Raw genomic sequence first — 19,734 nt, forward strand, 5'->3', positions numbered from 1 at the left:
CAACTCAAAGTTTTCTAGAGTCAAATGTGAGGCCATCTGTTCAACCAATAAAGCTTGGTCGAATTTGGGTCATGCAACAGGACAATGATCCTAAGCCCAGCAGCAAATCTCCAACTGAATGGCTGAAAAAGAAAGTGTGTGTGTTGCAATGGCCCCAATCAAAGATCAGAACTCAACCTGATTGAAATGCTGTGGTGCGTCCTTATTGGGCCTTATCTTTCCTGTAAGGCAGTCTGACTTCCACCTCCTCCAGTGTGTTGTAAAATTTCTATTAGATTGTGACTACGGTGATTAACAGTGTTATAAAATATGACTGATGTTTTTTTGTTTGACCTAATGCTGTGAATTTTTAACAGCAAAGTTGATGCCGAGTGCATGTCCTCAGACATTTGTATTCATCGTTTGCACTTGTCACTGTTTTCAGTAGCAGGCAAACACAAGATAAATGCCTGTGTAATACTCAGCTCAGTCTTGAATCCTTGTCATTCTGATGACTTCTCACAAATGTTCCATTATTTACATTTAATGAGGTCTCTTTCTACTGTTTTTTTTTTTTTGTTTCGTCTTACTGACAGATTTTCCCTCTGTTACTGAAATCATCTTGCCTCATGTTTGCGATCTCTCTCCCCCCTCAGTTTTGCGGAGCAATCATGACTGAAATGGATGCCTTACTACCACTGGCAGCAGCCTGCAACGAGAGCTCTCTTCTGCAGGTGCGATCAAGCTTTATAGAGTCATGTGGCAGAGCAGCATTTGCCATGTTGGGTCGTTTGCAGGAGAGGGCCCTGGAGGTACCATCCTCTGCTCCCCTGAAGAACTTGCATGCTCTACTGGCCACTTGCATTTATGTGCACCAGCGACTAGAGCACTACAGTGCCAGGCTGAAGGATTCCAGTACCGCTGCAGCTAAAATGTAAGAAGTGTGTTTGCAGATGTTTATGGACATTTACAGATATTTTGTTTAAACTTCACACAGCTGATTCATTTATTTGCCTTGCTCCCATGCTTTGTCTTTTTCCCAACTTTTTTAGACCTGGTGACTACCATGGCCAGTGACATTATGTCTCCTGGTTGCCATTTAATTCCTATTCTCATGAATGCTTTATCTATGGAATGCTTTGAGAGCTTTTATTTTAATTTGGCACAGACAATTACTTGGGCTAAAGGAAGAGCTGATAAGAGTTTGTTGGTCAAAGGTCGCTTGCAACTTCAAATCTGTACCATTTTTGTGATTGCTAGACCTTTAGGAAATTTGACAATATCTCGAACAAACACTCACTTGGACTCAAGGCTGAATATGTTGGTCAAAGGTCAAGAGTCAAGGTCACTGTAAACTCACAAAACATGCTAATTATGATTTTCACATGAAATTTCACACATTGGTCTAACAGGATAAACTGATGAAATGATGGCCTTTTGCATTTAAAAGGTCAAAGGTCAGCTTAACTGTGGCACCGTAATGTTCCACAAAAACACTTTACTAGTCATTATTCAACTGCATAACTCAGGAACACACGGGGAGAATGTGATTATATTTCACTTCTGATTTGATCCTGAACTGGTCACAGTTATCTTTGGTGACTCCTTAGTGGATTGCTTGAAAACTAAACTGAAACTTCACTTATAGACACAGGCAAAGCTTTACTGTGGCTAAGTAATTCTAAAACTACTCTCAAAATAGTGGTGATCCTAGAAACCAATGGGCCCTAGCCCCCCCCCCCCCCATCACCATTTTATTAAAGGAAGTATATTTATACAGTAACACATTAATAACGTAATTTTCATAGCTTTCATGTTACAGAATTAGCATTACTCAAATTCAACTTTTGAATGTTGTTCTTGGACGTAAACATTACATTTGATAGCCTTGACTGTCTACTTAAGTTTTTACATAATGAAAATATGCCTTTTTCAGTTTCATAAAACCATTAAACCTACATAACAGATATGGAAACTACAACAAAATACACACACCACACTGCACATACATTCAATTACATTCGTGTAATTATTGTGCTATAAACTGATCTACCGAGGGAGATAATTATCACCTGCATGACCCATCTTAAGTATTTGGGCTGAGGTACTTGTGTGAGATTTAATGGTACATGGCCCTGTCCATTGGCCTCTCAATGCGGTGAAATCGTCCTGTACCATTAGCAGGAAAAACAGCCCCAAAGAGTAATGTTTCCACCTCTGTCCTTAACTGTGGGGATGGTGTTCTTTGGGTCATGCTCAGCATTTCTTTTCTTCCAAACATGGCAGGTTGAGTTGATGCAAAAGAGCTTCAATTTGGTTTTTCTCCCAAGCCTTCTCTAAATCAGTTTATAACTTTTATGTAATGCATTTTTTTCTGGATTTTTGGTTGATATTCTTGTCTTTCTCCATTAAAATGAAACTAGCACAACAATTACACACTGTTCATTCCTCTGTAATCGAGCAAACTTACAAATTCAGCAGGGGATTAAATAATAATTTCCCTCAGTGTATAGCACAATAATTACACCAATATAATGTAGTAATTTAGAGTACACTTTGCTCTAAATTTCATAACTTAACAACCATAGCTCAGGTGGAGACAGCGTCCAACATAGAAAAGTGGCAGAGACCATGTTTATTTCAATAACAATGTCTAAAGCAAAGCTGACTGGTGATAAAGTATCTATTCCGTAACTACTAGATTCTAATATCTGCTTGCTATGCTAACAAGTCAATTCTGACCCCTGGCCATGCGCAATCTGCACTGCTCTGCTAGCTAAATAAACCAATATTAAAACAAAGTAAACAAAGAAATAATGTGCATTTAGCTCTTTAGCATTGTATTTGATGACTATCTGCTCCACTGCCTTGCTTTTTTCTTCTCTGTCTCAGTTTTCTTCTTTCTGTTTTCCACTCTTAGAAGCATAAAATCATATCATTTATCGTAATAGCTCTTCTTCATTTTCCTTGTGATTACATTTGTTCAAACAGAATCATGCATGCCACTTGCAACAAGAGTGGAGTTAGGTGGGGGTCCCTTTAGAGAGGTCAGGTTTCTCCTATACTGCCATTCCAAACTTTGCACATTGCTATCGTTGTAGTTAACTGTCTGTCAGCCCTGAGGGGCCCCCCACCGGTCTGGGGCCTGCCTTACCTAGCAGTTGCCTGTCTTGCCTAGTTGCAAGCAGCATCTCTTAAAGTATCAGCAGTAACCATTAGCAGCTGACAGGCAGCTTAGCAGATCTATATTACAAGCAATTGTACCAGAAACATAAATCACATAGGACTACTTGCTCCAGCTACCTTATGTAAAACACATTTTCTTTGTTTTTTTACCCTGATTTAAAATAAAAGATAAATATTTAGTATGTTAATCAACTGAAGCACATTTAGAAACTAGAAAATTTAAAATGATTCTTGAAAGTCAAGGAAATTCTAGATTAACAGGGGGTTATCAGAGATAACGACAGAGGGTAACAACACCCACAGTGTCTGCATCTGCTAAGTCTGCCATCCATTTTCTTAAACATTTTCATGCCCCCTATCACCCCTTTAAACTGCTCTCCACAGATCTCCTTTAAAAGCATCCTTGGTGCTGTTTGTGCTTCTGTTTTCCCACCCTTGGCCCTTTACCCCTGCACTCCACCTGCACTTGCATGGTACCCCATTTGGTCATAAACCGCTTTCCTCTCTTTACACCATTAACTCCCCCCCTGGTTTTAAGTCCCCCTCTCTGGAAAGTATAAAGGCAGGTGGATTTAAAGGGTATGAAATGTCACACTGAACTTTTATAATAAATCATCTATTCTTTCATCTAATCATTTCACCCGTGCCATTGATAGCTCCCTGTACATACATGACAGCTGTTAATTATGCATATGCATTACAGGATTCTGCGCTGTTGAACTTTTTTACCCTAGTAAACCTGTTTGTTTTTTTTTTTCATTTATTATGCTGTGTGTATTATATTATGTGTTTTCTGACATTACCTTTAAAGATATGTTTCTTTCCTCTGTGCATAGAACCCTGACCCCACTACCTGTGCAGAAATACAAAGATACAGTCGAGGCCATGAGAGAGCAGTTGACCAGCTACTGTATCCAGGCTTGTTATACGTGCATTCTTCAGGACGCAGAGAGCCACCACTGGGCTGACCCCAAACCTTTCTATGAGGTAAAATCTTTATATGATTAAAAAACAAACAAACAACTAAACAAAACAAATGTGTTGTGACACACTTCTGTGAGCTTTATTAATTAAGTGCATGTTCGGTGTCTATAATATTGCACACCCCCCAATTAAAAAAAGTGTAAAACAGCTCTAGTGTTGTTGTGTGTTGATTTGATTTCTTTTATTGCAAAAATTTCAATGCCAGTGTCTTAGGAGGCTTGTTGGGTAGATTTTGAGGAACTCTAGGAATTACACCCTAGAGCTTTCTTGTTTCTTCTTTTCATTCCCACAATACACCTTTACCTCCCACTCTCCCACTTCTAACTCAGTCTTCTACTCTGAGCTCCCTGAGAACATCTGTGGCTTCCATGCTGCCCTGGGGGCTCCAGGGATTCAGCTGTCTGAAGTCTGCAGTCTACACTGGGACTGTCTGGAAACAGCAGAGGGCCCCTAGAACTCCCCTACCTTTATGCCCTTAAACAAATCTAAACCTCCCCTCTCTCTTTTTGCTTTTGACTTTTTTTCCCTTTGTTCCTCCCTCCTTCCCTGGGTCACTGGTGTCAGACAGGCCTGCTGTGTGCAGGTGTGTGCTTTGTTCAGCCATCACTGTGTGCATCCGTACCAATGAATGTATGTGTAGGTGTACAGCAGCATCTCAGGATGTGAGTGTCATTTGGTATGTCTATGTATGTACCTATATTTTTGATGTTTTACGTGTAGGTTTCATCTCCTGGATCACCAGCTTCTGTAGTTACTCATTCGCAGGTTGTTATAGCCTCAGAGATACCCTTTGCCAGATCCCTTGTTTCTTTTTTATCATTTTATATTAGTATGGACACGAGGAATAATTGTTATTAGCAGAAAATATTTGTAATATTTATGCTACAGTTTAAAAAAAGAAAAGAATATATGCGATAAAGCAGTTGTACCACAGACATAAAGGTGGTGGGTCCATGTGCTGAATTTCATTCTAAAAAAAAAGCTCATTTCCTCATCCCAGCTTCAGACTGCACTTTTGCCAGGATATCATCTTTAAAACGGATTTTTTTCATGGTTGACCCGGCTGGTTTAATAAAGCTTGGGGCTACCTCTGGTGGATCCAGCTCCTGTCTGTGTAACCTTGAGTGAGTCGACAGACAGAAGATGGCAACTCAGTTCAGGACATAAAGCCTGGACTTATTCCCTGTTTGTGACCAATACATACAGGAGAAAAGAAGGAAGAAGGGAAGTAAACAAGAAATTGGGTGAAGTGGGAGAAAATGGATTGAAGAGTTTGGTAGTGTTAATGTGTCTGCGTTGTGCAAAATGACCCTTTAATAGGATAAATATGAAGACTTAGGAAGTGTATAGCAAAGTTAAAATGGTTAACGAAAACTAATCCAAAAATTTAGAAATAAATTAAAACTAATTGAAATTATTGAACCTAGAAAACCAATTAAAATAAAATAAAAATGTAGAGAAGCATCAAGTATTTGTAAGTTTGCTTAAAAGAAATAAATAAATTTTTATTACATCTTGCCTGATGAGTCATTGATGGACATGTTTATTGAGACTCTGAATGTCTACAACACCGTGAGCCAGCTGCTTTCCAACAGTTATCTGTTTTTATTGAAATTTTTTTTTTTTCACAAATCTTGCCTTTGATATCTTTCTGGACTCCATACAATAAAAAAAGATAAAAATAATTAAAAAGACTAAAGCGAAAACTGAAAGTAATTAAAACTAAACTGAAACTAAACTGATTTTTTTAAGTCAAATTGAGCAAAACTAGTTAGGAATGACATATAACTATAGTAACTCTGGTGTACAGGTGGAGGACAGAATGCATCCTCCTATATATTTTACAAGAGAGCTGCAAGATGCCAGGAAAGTAATTCTTTTTAATCTGTCCTGTTTTTTTCCCCTCTTCTCACTTTCTTCTGAAACATTCTTGATTTTTGCCCTTCCTTCTTTCACTCTTTTTATGTGTGAGAGTGGATGTGGAAGTGTGTGCTGGTTGTGATGTGTTTGCCAGTCCAGGACTTTAAAGCAGTCTAAAATCCCAGTGGGAGAAGAAACCCAGGTGCAGAGTGCAGGTGGCATGACCACTGAGACATCCTGGTGTTGACAGACCTGCCTGTGTCTCTGCCTCTCTCTTTCTCTCTCTCTCTCACTCTCTCTTTTCCCCCTTTTTTATCTCCTCCTCTTTTTTTCTTCACTGTCAGTTTCCATATCATAACATGTCTTCATCTACAACCCCCCCTCCCTCAAATCTATCACTTTCTTCCACAGGGTGAGAGGTGTTCCTTCTCAGTGCAGATGTGGTTCTACTTCCTGTGTGGGCTTCGCAGCGACCTGTGGGCGGTCCTTCCGGCGGAGCTGGCCAGAGATGTCCTTGGCCAGGTTCTAACAGACACTTTACAGCTGCTAGTGCGAAGATATGCCAGAGCGCGGGCTTCATATAGGAGGCACCTGCAAATCAGGTATATTATCATGCATATTACTGATAATATATACATATAAATATAATAATGGATTCTAGAACAGTAATACACCAAGCAAAGACCTACACTCCATTTTGTTTTGTTTTTTTACGTTTAAATAAATATGTTGTCATCTTTTTCATTTGTCTAACTGGGATGGACTAACTGCTGAGAGACGCTGTGGTGGAAGTTAATCAAAATGAATAAACAACTGACTTTCAATAAGTTGAGCACCTCACAAAAATGCAAGACACTTATACAGTCAGAATTTTGTGCATGTCTATCCTTTAATGCAACTGTAAAAGACAGAATCTGAGTTTGAGGAGTGGAGGCACCACCCACACATTCTAGCCCCATGCAGCACGCATAGACTTTTTCCATCATGGGAACTTTTATCCAAGGGCTAGGAGCTATTGGAGGAACTCAGTTTGCTTCCACTCCAGAGTCTCTACTCTGGGAGTCTGAAACTTTGACAGTAAGGCTTTTCTTTGGCCATCATTTCAAAAAAACTTTTAGTATTTGTTTGTTCAATACATCAGTTGGAGTTACAGGATAAACCATGCTTAAAAAATGCCACATAAAGTGAACTCTGTAGTAACAAAGATTGAGTGCAACATACATGAGATGTCAACGGGAAACCTGGTTTATGATTCTGGGAGATTTGTGTGTTTCTGGAGGGACAGTTATAAAGTGTGAGCATAGGCTAAACAGATGGCTTTTCAAAGCTTTTCCAGGTCTCCCTCTTGCTATAGCGTTCACATGGGTACTCCTATGCTACATCATGTCTATTCTATTAGTCCTTTCCCTTTTGTCTGTAGTAAGAATTTAGACGAAAGGGAAGCAAAAAAAAGGTGATGATAGATGATGAGCAGCATTCCATAACCAATTAAGAAAGCAGATTTACTGGCATATAAGTAAAAGCAGTGGGTTGATGTAATATAGCAGTAAGTTTTAGGGTGATCGCATCCAAAGCCGGAACGCTTCAGATGTCAACTGTAAAATCAGAAGAAGCTCCTGTTATCTAGCTGGCTGTGAAATGAGACTCATAATAGATAATCTTTAGGTGTTCTCAGCTTTTCAATCACATCCATTCTGTTTTTCTCTTTAAATCCACACTTTCTGTTTCCCTCGTCCTGGAGATGTGACATTACAGCAATGTTGCTGTATGTGGAGCACCTTATGTGGAGTCTGTGTGAAAGTCCTGAGACCTTGGTGCGCTACAACCCTTCTTCAGTGATTACAATAATAGCAGGTGGTTCAGACTGGCCATACCAAATCCACAACCTCTGTGAACAGCTCCTGACAGTCCTCGTCATTGTCACAGCACCTCTATCTTTGCTCCATAGGTGGGTACAGTATGGGTATTTTTGTTATTTAATTTAAATGTTTTCATACTTTCCATCTGACACTGTTTGAACAGAGAGAGTCAGATGGCTGTTACCACTGATTCTGGAAACATTTGTGCTAGTTGACCATGGTGTATAACCCCTAAGTAATTTAATACTATTTATATAGCACCAAATCACAATACTCACCTCAAGGTGCTTAATATTATACTCCTATGCCCAGCGCTTGGCTTTTATAATTTTATAATTGTAATTATATATTTTGTATGCAGTATTTAGTTGTATCATTTTAAGTACTGTGGCTTTTTTGTCCTTTTTTTTTTTTGTAAATGTAAACATGCTGCCATATGCAACAGGACATTTATGATAGATGCTGCGAAGGAGACCTCACCAGACCCACCGACCATTCCTGTCATACGCTGGCTAAATGCTATTAACCCCGATGTCTTCACAGAGCAAGCTATAAGGTATACAAAATGGAGCCATCTAACCATCTATCACCCATCATACAGCAGGCACACGGACAATATACATGTTCACTCACAAATGCACATACACACTCTGGTATGCCAAGCAATCACAATCCCTTCCATCCTCCTCCTGTGTAGAGAACCATATGTGATTGTGTTTGGAGTTACAGCTGCATACTGTATGTGTGGATATATAACCTGCCACTCAAGCTTCAAGCTGCAGTTGTTGTGGTAATATAACACAGATGCAAGGTAAGAAAGAAAAACCAAATGAATGAACTACCGTTGGCGCTGACAGTGAGTTTGTTGATGCTGATGGTTGCTAAGAGCTTTACACATGATGCATTGATAGCATACACACCTGACTGTACACAATTATATACATGTGTGTACATTTGTGTCCAGTTACTGTTGTGACCTCCACTGTGCAGTCAATCATGCTTTCCCCTCACCCTTGTCTCCACCTTACTCCCCTCTCATCTGCTTCACAGCCAGAGGTGATGTCATTGTACGCTGATGGAGCACAAATCAAACTAACCCCTGCTCCCCTGCTCCTAAGTATCAGAGAACTGAAATGAGTTTATTTTTATGACCTCTTTATTTCTTTGCTCCCACCTCCTGCCTTCATGCGAAGGCGCCAGCAGCCTGCCAGTGGCTCGTGGCCAGAACCACAGGTCCTCATCCAGGACTCAACCTTTCTGGCCAAATCTTTCCCCAGTCCATTAAAATAAAGCCCATTGTTATGGTTATTAAATAAAACAATGATAAAATCACAAAAGATCTCAATAAATCATCCAGCTGTACAGGCTAAAAAATATTTTCTGTATGTGCACATTTTATCCTGCGTTATTTATCTTGGCTTTGCGCCCGTGTGTGTGTATACATCTATATCTGTGTGTCTTGGTTTAGTAAGATGACCCGGTGCTGTAGCTGGATAGATTCATCAGAGCAGTTAAAAGAGGATTTCTTCTGGATTTGCGGTCTCAGTGACATCATAAATTGTGCTGTCAGACCGAGGCATAGTTTTCCTCAGTCAAGCAGCAGGGTGCACCCTGCTCTAGCCGTTTGGCTCAAATAGAATGGTTAATTTCTGGGCAGACACCCCCTGTGCTGCCTCCCGCCTCCTTGCTCTTCAGACAAACTCTGTCCATTCCTTCCATTAGATTTTATTGAGATGTATAAAGTAACATGGAGGCACACACATGTCAGCATGCTCCCACACTCGCACACATACATAACGACAAGCATAGGCTCCGAAGAGTGCACACGCACACACGCATTCACACACACCAAGGATACGGCTCATTACCCACAGCTGGCTGCAGCCTCTTGGTTATACAAAAGATGAAGGGGTGGGTACTGCTGTATATTCATGTATTTGGCTGTCTCCCAAATGTTAATTTGCTTTTAGCTGGCCAAGATTAGAGCTAATTCCTTCCCGGTGCACACTATAAGTAAGCGAGAATGAAGGCATTTGGAGACTTGGCTTGTATATCGAGTGAGTGACACTGAAGGAAGTTACCAGTGTTACCAAATATTCCCTCCAAAGTGTCATCAAAGACTTCTTTATCTTTCACTTGTGAAGCTTTTTCCCTCCTTTGTTGTCTCTCACTAAGCAGACTTCTACCTCACCTGACACTGCAGAACTGTCAACTTTGTTTTCCTTCCTTCTCTCCTCCATCTCTCCCAGAGATGGCCTTATGGGCCAGGCATCCTTGGCATGTCAACTGAGGCTACTGACATCTGACCCCGGATGCAATCCCAAGTTGCTACTTCAAATGCTGCTGTACAGAGACTGTCACCTGCCCAGAATACTCCTGGAAAATTCTTGTAAGTCTGTCGTTTTTGCACGTGTACGTGGATTGTTACATGTTACTGGATAAGGGCTATAGTGTGTGTGTGTGTGTGTTGTGAACATACCTGGCTGTCTATCTTTTCGGAGACAATTAAAGCCACTTTCTTTCATTCTTTAAAATTACATTTTTTTAATAACTCTATGATCCCAAAGAGAACATGACAGGGAAGTGTTTACCTCTGTTTTAATTGCAGCGCTCTAATATCTTAAGTAAGTTTTACAGACCTTGGGTAAGCTCTATCCATTTTATGAAGTTATAATCAACATCTTTGCCTTCATCATCATTTTCACCTTGGTCATCATCATCACTAAATCAATAGAGTGCAGTAATAAACACTCAACAGGCACAGGCGGAGCACACGGCCTGACCTTTAAAGATTTTCCCTTCCTTCCTTTCTCCACAGTCTTCTCAACAGTCTAACCTTTAAAGACTGTTGTGCACTCGCACATTAATTCACATTATAGCGACCTCATTAATAACAACTCTCACTGTCTTGTTCTCTTGCTCGGTCTGAGTCTGACTCAGAGGCTCCGCAATGCTTCTTTCTGCATGCTGCCGTAAATCAACGCTAGGAGCGCTGACTCTCATGTGTTATCACGGTGACGGGGTAATTAACCAGGAAGCAGACAGACAGAAGGAACAGCCTGACTGAATGCCTACACTGCTGTGTTCCCTCATCACTTCCACATACATGTACATATTAGGGTGTGTTTTGAAGCACTGTTGATGAAAAAATTCTAGTGTGACTAATAGATGGTTTGGTGAATCCACACTGTTTCAGTTCAGACTCTATTATAGCTAATTCAAGGCTCTTTTTTTGTTGATGGTTCATTTTCTAATTCTTTGTACCTGCTATATCAAAGCACACTAACTTATGAGAAAGCTGACCAGCCAACTCACATTTGAAAAAATACCTCCTCTACATCTACAGTATCACTTTTCAAGTTTGCACAGCTTACCCTAAATTAGAGGTGTACAGATGCGCACACACACACACACACACACACACACACTCACTCACAAACACACACAAACACACACACACATGGCCTTTTTATTATCTTCAGCGTGTCTGCTTCCAATTACAGAGGTCTACAGAGAGGGCCCTTGTGACTGGTTGACTGGCTGTCCGGAAGATAAACAGGTGTATGCATTGGCTACGTATCAAGGTTGGATAAGCTTAGAGACAGAGAGGAAGGGAAAAAAAAAAGCATTTGAGAAATCAGCATAGAAACAAAAACACATTGGAATTATTGTGTGCTGCAGGAGTAGTGGAAACTCCACAGAGATGTGCCAGCACACTGACATGTGTTTTTCTGAAGTCATCTGCTGCTCCATAATGGGATCATTATTATAAGGCACCTAGTTAACCTGCCATGTTATCCAGCACCCCAAGTGGAAATTAATGTTAGTCACCCCTGTTTCCTGGACCACTGCAGCCACAGCAGTGAGATCCAGAACACTCTCTCCTCAAGGACCAATTACTAGACAGGCAGTGAATAAGATGATGGTGTAATCCACACAATGCCACCTAATAGACTGATTGGAGGTCATGCTGTTTGACCGCTTTGGAGTCTACATGTTAGATTTGTTATTGTGAATGAAAATAGGCATGAGGGATGCAAAGGGAGACTTGGATAGAGGGACAGAAGAAATCAGCTTCCACGAACAGTTTGAGCACTTCCTACCTGCATGTTATTAAGGTGGCTAATGTTACTGCCACTGGGATGCTGCAGCTAATTTAGCCCTGTCATTTTAAAATAGTTCAGCATTAGTCAGAAGGAAGCCAAGCTGCCCTTCATCACAGCGCCCCCTCATTGACTGCTGCGTTACATACTCTCTCCTATTCAAATGGCTGTCATCTCCCACACAGCTGACTGACAGACTGCTGGATGTCTGCCACCTCTGGAGCAATGGGCCTTTCCTCAGCAACCCCTGTCAACTTAACACACACACACACACTTACTTGTAAGCACATAGAACACATATATAGACATCCATATGGGTTACAGACACACACACATATACACACCTCGATCCTCAGCCCTATTCTCAGACAGCAACCCCCACAAGGACACCCTGTCAAAACCCCTTCCTTTTCACTTCCTGTCTCCGTGTACTGTGGATACCACAGCCAGGGGCTTTGAAATCTGTTTCTTTTTCTGTTTTTTTTATTGTCTTTTTTCCTCCATCTAACACAGATGTGGATTTTTCTTCCCCTTCTACTCCACAGTGCCTTTTGTTCACCCGTTCTGTTAACATGTGTCAGGTTGGGAAGCCTTGACATTTTCCAATGTGCTTTTGTTCACGGAAATCAAAATGCTGCTTCACAGAATTAGGTTTTGTATTTTTCTAAACCTACATCCATAAGAGTGATATTTTCTGGACTATAGTTTGTAAAAAAAAAAAAAAAAAAACGCTGTACACTCGCCTACACACCCTTGGGTATATGTGTGGGCACGAGTGTTAATCTTTTTGTGCATCCAGTTGTTTGTGCCAAGTGATCCAGAATATCAAGATTTCATTAATCCACACATTAATTTGTACTGTTCACAGATGTGTGTCACCAAAATGACTCTTAATTTTTCAGATTTTTCCCAGGAGAACAGCTCAGAAATGTCTACAGAGAGCTGCAAGGCAGGGGATGACTTCATGATCTCATTGTTCAACCTTTTCTCTTGCCTGAATATTGTTCCTAAGGCCTTGACTCAGGCCCTTCAACCATACCTGGAACGGGCACACATATGGGAACATCTCTACACTCTGGCAGGTAAAGTAACAACCTTGCTGTTGTTTCCTAATGTTTAGCAATTACTGCCACATTTTGGCATTGCACTGGAATGAGCAGTTGTACAATCTCTAGTTTGTGTGCTTTAGTACTGTAACCCTGGATTCCTTTTACTTTGGAAATCAGGTGTCAGAGCTGGGAGTGACTTCATTCCAGAGTTGTGTTCTAGTAGTAGCAGCTGGAGAAGAACAAACACTGCTGCAGATGTTCATACATAGAACCTGGTCAGGGCTGTACGTACGGCCTATTTAGTCAGTCACAAATACACAAAAGTGGTAGTACAGAGTACATGTTTTACAGTTTTACAACTTTAGATGCACTACTGTTGTGAAGTTGGGGTTGGTGGGGCTTCTCTGACTTTCTGAGTGGGAAATCTGATTTGAGGGGGCGCTACAGTTGAAAATTTCAACTAGGAACTCCTAGGATTTCCGACTTCCTACTTCAGAAGGAATGCAGCATAATAACTTACAGTATGTGTCAAACACACTGTACCTAAAGTATGTGTTAAAATACAGCATTGTAAATCAGGTTAGTTTTAAAATGAACAGTTCGTGATAAACTGGAGAAAACGACAAATAATCATTACTTGAATTTCCGAGTAGTGAATTGAAGTAAATAAATTGAAGATTTTCCTGATTTGTTTCTCTGATTTGTTGCATTTTTTAAGAAAGCCCCAACCTAAAATTGCCTATATTTCATATTGTGTTGGCTGCCTTCCTCTTGGTCTCTTCTGGTGTCTGGCAGTGGCTCTTTTGGATCCTGTTTGTTGTAGGGTAGTGACACTGTGGATCACGGTTTGTTCCAGCAGGTCCTCCAGATGTTCAATCGTTTTGGGATCTGGAGAGTTTAAAGGCCGAATGAACACCTTGGGCTGTTATTGTGTTCCTTACGGCTCCATAAACAGTTTGTGCAGTTTGGCAGGGTGCTTTTGTCCTGCTGCCGTGGGGTTGTGTGCTTGGCCTGGAGCAACATTTTAGGCAGGTGCTACAGGTCAAAGTGAGAGCTACAAAACCTGATGTCTCTCAGAATATTGCATTGTAATGCGATTCAATGTTATTCAGTGCACCTTGCCAGATTTTATGTTGGGTCTAATTGGTGAATTTTTAAATACTATGGTAAATCTGCCCTCAAAGAATATCTCAATTTTATTTTCTCTAAAGGCCAGTGTTGACACTGCATGAACATGAGCTAAAGCATAAGTATACTTTTCGTAGACTATAGTTATTCCCCAACTCTCTCTGCCTCTTTCTAGTGCAAGTTTTAATACAGAGCTTAATCTGAGCTCCTGTGGAGTGTGAAGCTCTTTTTAGTGGTGATTCTTATATCCTGGGTAAGTGGTAATTATTGTAGCATAAATTAGGGTGATTGGAGAAGAGTATTTAGATGGATACTGAGCAAGGGAGGGGTCGACAGAGTGAATGAAGGGGAAGAGAGCTAGAGTGTGCCGCAGAAAAATTCTCAATGTCATCCAATCAACATTTATCCTCACAGGGTAATTAGTTTAATTATTGGACCGTTCCAAATCTTTGTATTATAATTTTGGTTACAGGATACCCCCAGTGCCCCCATTTCTATTTAAACTGTTCTCTGAGTTAACTGATAGATTACACTGAGAGCTTCACTATTTCTCCGCTTTCATTGACGTTTCATCACACTGTACCAGGTTGCTTCAGATCAATACACAAGTCAATACAGTTGCAGGTGGTATAAAGTCTGAGAATCAAGTGACTTTGAAAAATAGGTCTAGGTCTCACCTGCAACAGAGCGCTTGTCCTTCGAAAAGCTATATCATTTTCTGTTCCGTTCTCCTCTTTTTCTGCGGCTAAGGTTACTTATTTTGTTAGGCATCCTTTGAGATTTCAGTGCGCTTTTAGTGCCGCTTCAGTACTGTTTCTCCCAATTGTAGCCTTTGGTTTTACAGCCGGGGCTGTAGGAAGTTTATGAGTGCCATACAACTTCATACTGTAGTTACTCTGCCAACAATATGAGCGAGATATAAAAGGGCAAACCGACGAAAAACGGTAAACCTGGAGAACGTAGCAAGATTCGTGCTATCAGGCCACCTGGATTTGATCGAGAGCATCTGATTTTAGTTTGAACTTGAGTACTCGCATTTGGTGTAGATATTTTAAGAGAAAACCTTAACACTATATGGATTCATATAAATGATTTATGTCTCTGTTTTTTGTCATTCTTTGAAAAGTAGAGTTATTTCTTGACTTTTAAATTGTTGCTTTAAAAATAAATCCCAAAGCACAATAAATATAACATGAAATGTCAACTAATCTAATGTGTAAGCATCCACCCTCCATTTTTATATCAGTATACAGTAACATGTTCATAAACATATTCCTTAGAGCAGTATAAGGAGGTTTTCTCTAAAGAAACTTATGATTCGTATCATTTTGAAAGGTTTTGACAACATATCAGCCTTTTTCTGACATAGCTAAAAAATTCAGATTAAACACAAAGTATTGATTTCAAATTTAACATTTTTAGTGCAAAGTATGTCAATTAAGTAACCTAACAAACCTAACAGTTTGTTGCTGTAACACTAACCTTGTAGTTTATCTTATGCAGTTTACCAATATTTTTTTTTCCCAATCTTAAAATTAAATAATAGGTAAGGTCTGGAGTCATTCATCTGATCTTCTTTAGCTGACCCTTGTTTTAAAAAATCTGCTTCCTTTGTTTATTATTGTCAGACACAACACGGACAGTACCTGTAGTTGTCAGCTGTGTCCGGGACATAGTCACAAAATCCACCAATAGCCTTCTGCTACACCTCGTCTCCATGGTTTTGGGTTGGCAGGCCACAGAGGAGCCTGGTGCAGCCTTGTTCAAGCATACTGTGCCAGAGAATGTCCTGGCTAAAATACCCAAGGACTGGAACTACACACCATTGGATGTAAAGGGAAAGGACACTGTTGCTAAAAGTATGCACAGACTTAGTTTTGCACATTCAAGATAAAATTTGAGGAATTTTACTAACATTTCTTTCTTCTTCTAGCTATCATATCCTTAGCAATTCAAGCATTGTCCTTCATTTTCACCAACCTGCCCATGGCTGTAGCATCCTTGCCACTCCCGATCCGCTTTCTGTTCCAAGTGGCAGAGAAGCACCTTTCCCAGCATGCCCGGCAGCTGCGGTTAGTGGGCCTATTGATCTGGGCCTTGCTGGGCTGCCTGATCCAGGGCCTAGAAGACCCAGACACACTAGAACAGATCAGTGGTCTGGCTCTGGACCGCTCAGCAAAAGACCGCCTGTCCCTGCTGGCAGAGTGCGTACAGGCGGCCATAGGCATTCAGCAAAAGGTAAAGGCTATAATTCAGTAGTGCGTTGTACCAGACTCTTATTGTGTGGATCTGCACTTTATTTGTCTGGTTGTGTCTTTATGTTTGTTTATATAATTTCTGTATATAATGATTGGTTTAATGTGTATCATATTTTTACTCATTTGCCTCATTAGGGTGTTCCCAAACCTTCAGTGCACAAAGTAATACAGGCCCTGGAGGAAAAAAGACCAAAGTGGACACAACTGCAGCTGCAGAAGGCCCGCAAACTCTGCTCAGACAGGTGGGAGGATATAGCAAGAGGTCAACATTAGAATGGTGCCAACAGTAGCTTAAGTGCTATTTTTTCTTAGTCCATCATCACTCTCATTTAGTATAGACTACTGATGTCAGCCTCAAAATCTTTTCATAAAATGTATTTCCCCGAATGTAATTTTGTGATTGTCAAAAATAAGGGCTGACTGTCTGCTGAAGGAGGAGGTTCAAATGCATCAAACTGACTGATGGTATATTTCGCTACTTGCCATAAGAATTACCTAGAAAAACACTAAACAAATGCAACTTGGACATGCATTTCTAATTGAGCATTCAAATTTTGATGTATCATGTAACCAAGATAATTTTTCACTGACAATCTGTATGAGTAAAATCAATGAATCTCAGATTTGTTTGTTGTGCTAAATGATGCACATGCCTGACTGAGTGAACTGCAGTGTGGAATGATGGGAAAACAGCTTTCGTTTTTGGCTGATCTGTGACCTTTGGCGTTGCATTTTGCTGCTTGTTCCCAGAAATGTTGTCTTCTGGTCGCTCACTTAATCATAGCAAACTCCGGACACATTCATCCTCATAAAAAGTTGATTCAGTAGCGTAACCATTAAAAAAAAAATGAAATAAATAAGGACACTGAATAGATTATGACCAGTTCTAGGAAATGCTGTCTGTTACAGTGACAGGAAGAGGGGGTAAGTGCAGAGAAAAAAAAGGCAAGAGACGAGGCGGCTGAGGGGTGGTGAGGGGGTGGAAAAGTGAAAGAAGAGTGATTATGTATCACCTGTCGGAGGCATTCAGTGGGATCATTACTATTCATTAAACTAACCTTCACAGGGAAGTGACGCCTGGCTTGTAAACAATCAGAATACAGTGTCAGAGAGAGAGAGCGAGGAAGAGAGAGAGGAAGGTTGTAATAACTCCAAAAACAACTGGCACTTCTCTTACTGGCATCCCGTGCGCACACACATTCAGAGTAAACGCCTTCACAAAAAACATTTGGCCCTACACGATCCCTCTTCAGTTCCTTCATCTTTACCTTCCCCTTTTCCTTTCCTAACTGTAAACCACTACCACCCCCCCCTCCCCAACGGCACCCACCTTGTCTTTGCAAAGTAATTTGTAGAGGAGAAGATTATTGTTCTCCATCATGGTGACCCTGGCTGGGCTGACGGGATGCATACACAGATGAAGATGAATGCAGTTATTCCTTGGCGGAGGTCTGCCTCTTTCAGGGCACATTGGCCCTAATGACATGATTGATAGGCTGTCCCAAATCCAGAGGGGCCCTCATTAATCACCCTGCTGACTGAATCCAATCATCTGCTTCACCTGCACAGTGATGGACAGGAAAGGATACAGCGCAGGTGCTGACACGGATGCACAGCCACCATCACCGACAACACCACCGCCAGGGCGCCAGGCAAAAGAATGAGGCGATGTATATGGACGAGACGGGACTCCTCTTCTTTTGCAACTCTCAATGTCAAACAGCCAATGGCTGGCTGACAGGCGACACCGTTTCTGCCACTTTATAATTACAAACGTGAGGAGAGAGAGAACAATGACAGGGAGTGTATGTGAAAGAGAAGATTTGATGGACGGTAGTGTGATACCCATCCATACAGGAAGGGCAGGAAAACGATGCCGGCATTCACCTGGGTTGGGAAAATACAAGCCTACGGATCTTGACATACAATTACATACAAGCTTCATACACACACGCACTCCAGTCCAGTGCAACAGCATCCTTTGGTTAAAATGTCTCATGTATCTCATGAATTATAATGAAAATAGTGAAAATGATTTTGGTATTTCTTTGTCATTTTCACCACAGTAGATTTGACTGGTCTGATTGGTTTTCAGATACTAGAGCAAAATGTAATTTTTTTTTCTTTGCCAAGACTTACATTTTGAAGTACTTTTTCCTTGTGAAGCAACTGAATTAAAAAAAACAACTTTAATTTTAATGCAGTTAATTTTCCAGTCATAGCAATTTCTAAATTGTAGCGCAAATTCCTCTCCAAACTCGAAAATACTTCCTTAGCCAGAGGTGGTATTCAAATATAAGCCGACACCCTGCCTCCTTCTGCTCCTCTGATCTTCTGTGTTCTTCACTCTGGGTTTTGTCTTTGTGTTTTCTTTACTAAGTTCTCCTCTTCCCATTTCTGTTTCACTCTCAGTGTATTTGAACAAGGAAGCGAGAGAGGACTTGCTGCGGCTGAACTGACTGAGCAGAAAATAGGCCTGATGCTGCTGGAGGTCTGCCACAAAGCAGGTGGCAGCAGCTACCTGAGGCAGATCTATCACATCATCCAAGGCAATGAGGTAGGGAAGTACTCGCTCTCCCCAGCAATTAGGTGGCTGCTGGCCTGAGGCCGCAGGCTGTTCAGGAGGGGGAGACAGAGGGAAGGGGGCTGCTGCTTGTGTGCAGTCTGCTTGTTCTGATCGTCTTTTGTTCAAGTGACCTCAAGGGTGCAAACCTACAGTGATTTCCAGTGTAATACACTCACCTCATATAGAGCAGAGGAAGCCTTGTGGAGTTACTAGATTCCGTGGAAAGCTTTTTGGAAGAGATTTCAATGAGGAAGAACAGCCCTTTAAAACTCAAGTGGAAGTTATTTTATGGAATTTACTTCAAAAACTATTCTTCTAAAAGTCCCCAAATTGATTAGATTTTATTAGCCTATTGTAGCTAAAGTTTTCTGATGTCTAGAAAAGATTTTTGGTGGTTGTTGAAAAGCTAAAAATCATATTAAGTTGTTTTAACTGGTTTAGTAACACTTTTTTGGAATGTTGCCGTTTCCTGTTCAATGAAAATCAAGTTGAAAAGCAAAACATTAAAGGTACAGTAAATATTTTTTTTGAGATGATTTAATAGAAAAAGAGAATACTGTACTCATAAATAGTTAGTATTAGTCCAACAAATTGATGCATTCTCATACACTTATGCCATGTTGCCATGTCATCTTGAAAACTTGGACGTCCTTCCACCTAATTGTGTTTTATGGATGTTGCTAACTGAAGTTGGGGCTCTATAACGCACAAAAACATACATAAACATTTAGTCCTGATATTGTCACAGGTACTTGTTAGCAG

At 40.7% G+C, this 19,734-nt stretch overlaps 1 protein-coding gene across 9 annotated transcripts in view; it reads left to right on the top strand.

Moving 5' to 3' along the window:
• kiaa0825 (KIAA0825 ortholog) overlaps positions 1-19,734 on the top strand; it is a 118,402-nt gene that overhangs the window by 29,905 nt on the left and 68,763 nt on the right. For all 9 annotated transcript variants that reach the window (XR_003213198.1, XM_019365884.2, XM_019365889.2 and 6 more), the window contains 11 exons: positions 636-913; positions 4,002-4,152; positions 6,421-6,611; positions 7,751-7,957; positions 8,314-8,424; positions 10,118-10,257; positions 12,874-13,053; positions 15,777-16,007; positions 16,082-16,386; positions 16,542-16,648; positions 18,819-18,963. Coding sequence is in view for 8 of the 9 variants with exons in the window: in XM_019365884.2 (XP_019221429.1) it covers positions 636-913; positions 4,002-4,152; positions 6,421-6,611; positions 7,751-7,957; positions 8,314-8,424; positions 10,118-10,257; positions 12,874-13,053; positions 15,777-16,007; positions 16,082-16,386; positions 16,542-16,648; positions 18,819-18,963 (2,046 nt within the window). In the remaining variant the exon portion in view is untranslated. The remainder of the gene's footprint in view (positions 1-635; positions 914-4,001; positions 4,153-6,420; positions 6,612-7,750; positions 7,958-8,313; positions 8,425-10,117; positions 10,258-12,873; positions 13,054-15,776; positions 16,008-16,081; positions 16,387-16,541; positions 16,649-18,818; positions 18,964-19,734) is intronic.

Source organism: Oreochromis niloticus, linkage group LG12, assembly GCF_001858045.2.
Source record: "Oreochromis niloticus isolate F11D_XX linkage group LG12, O_niloticus_UMD_NMBU, whole genome shotgun sequence".
NCBI classification, from domain to species: domain Eukaryota; kingdom Metazoa; phylum Chordata; class Actinopteri; order Cichliformes; family Cichlidae; genus Oreochromis; species Oreochromis niloticus.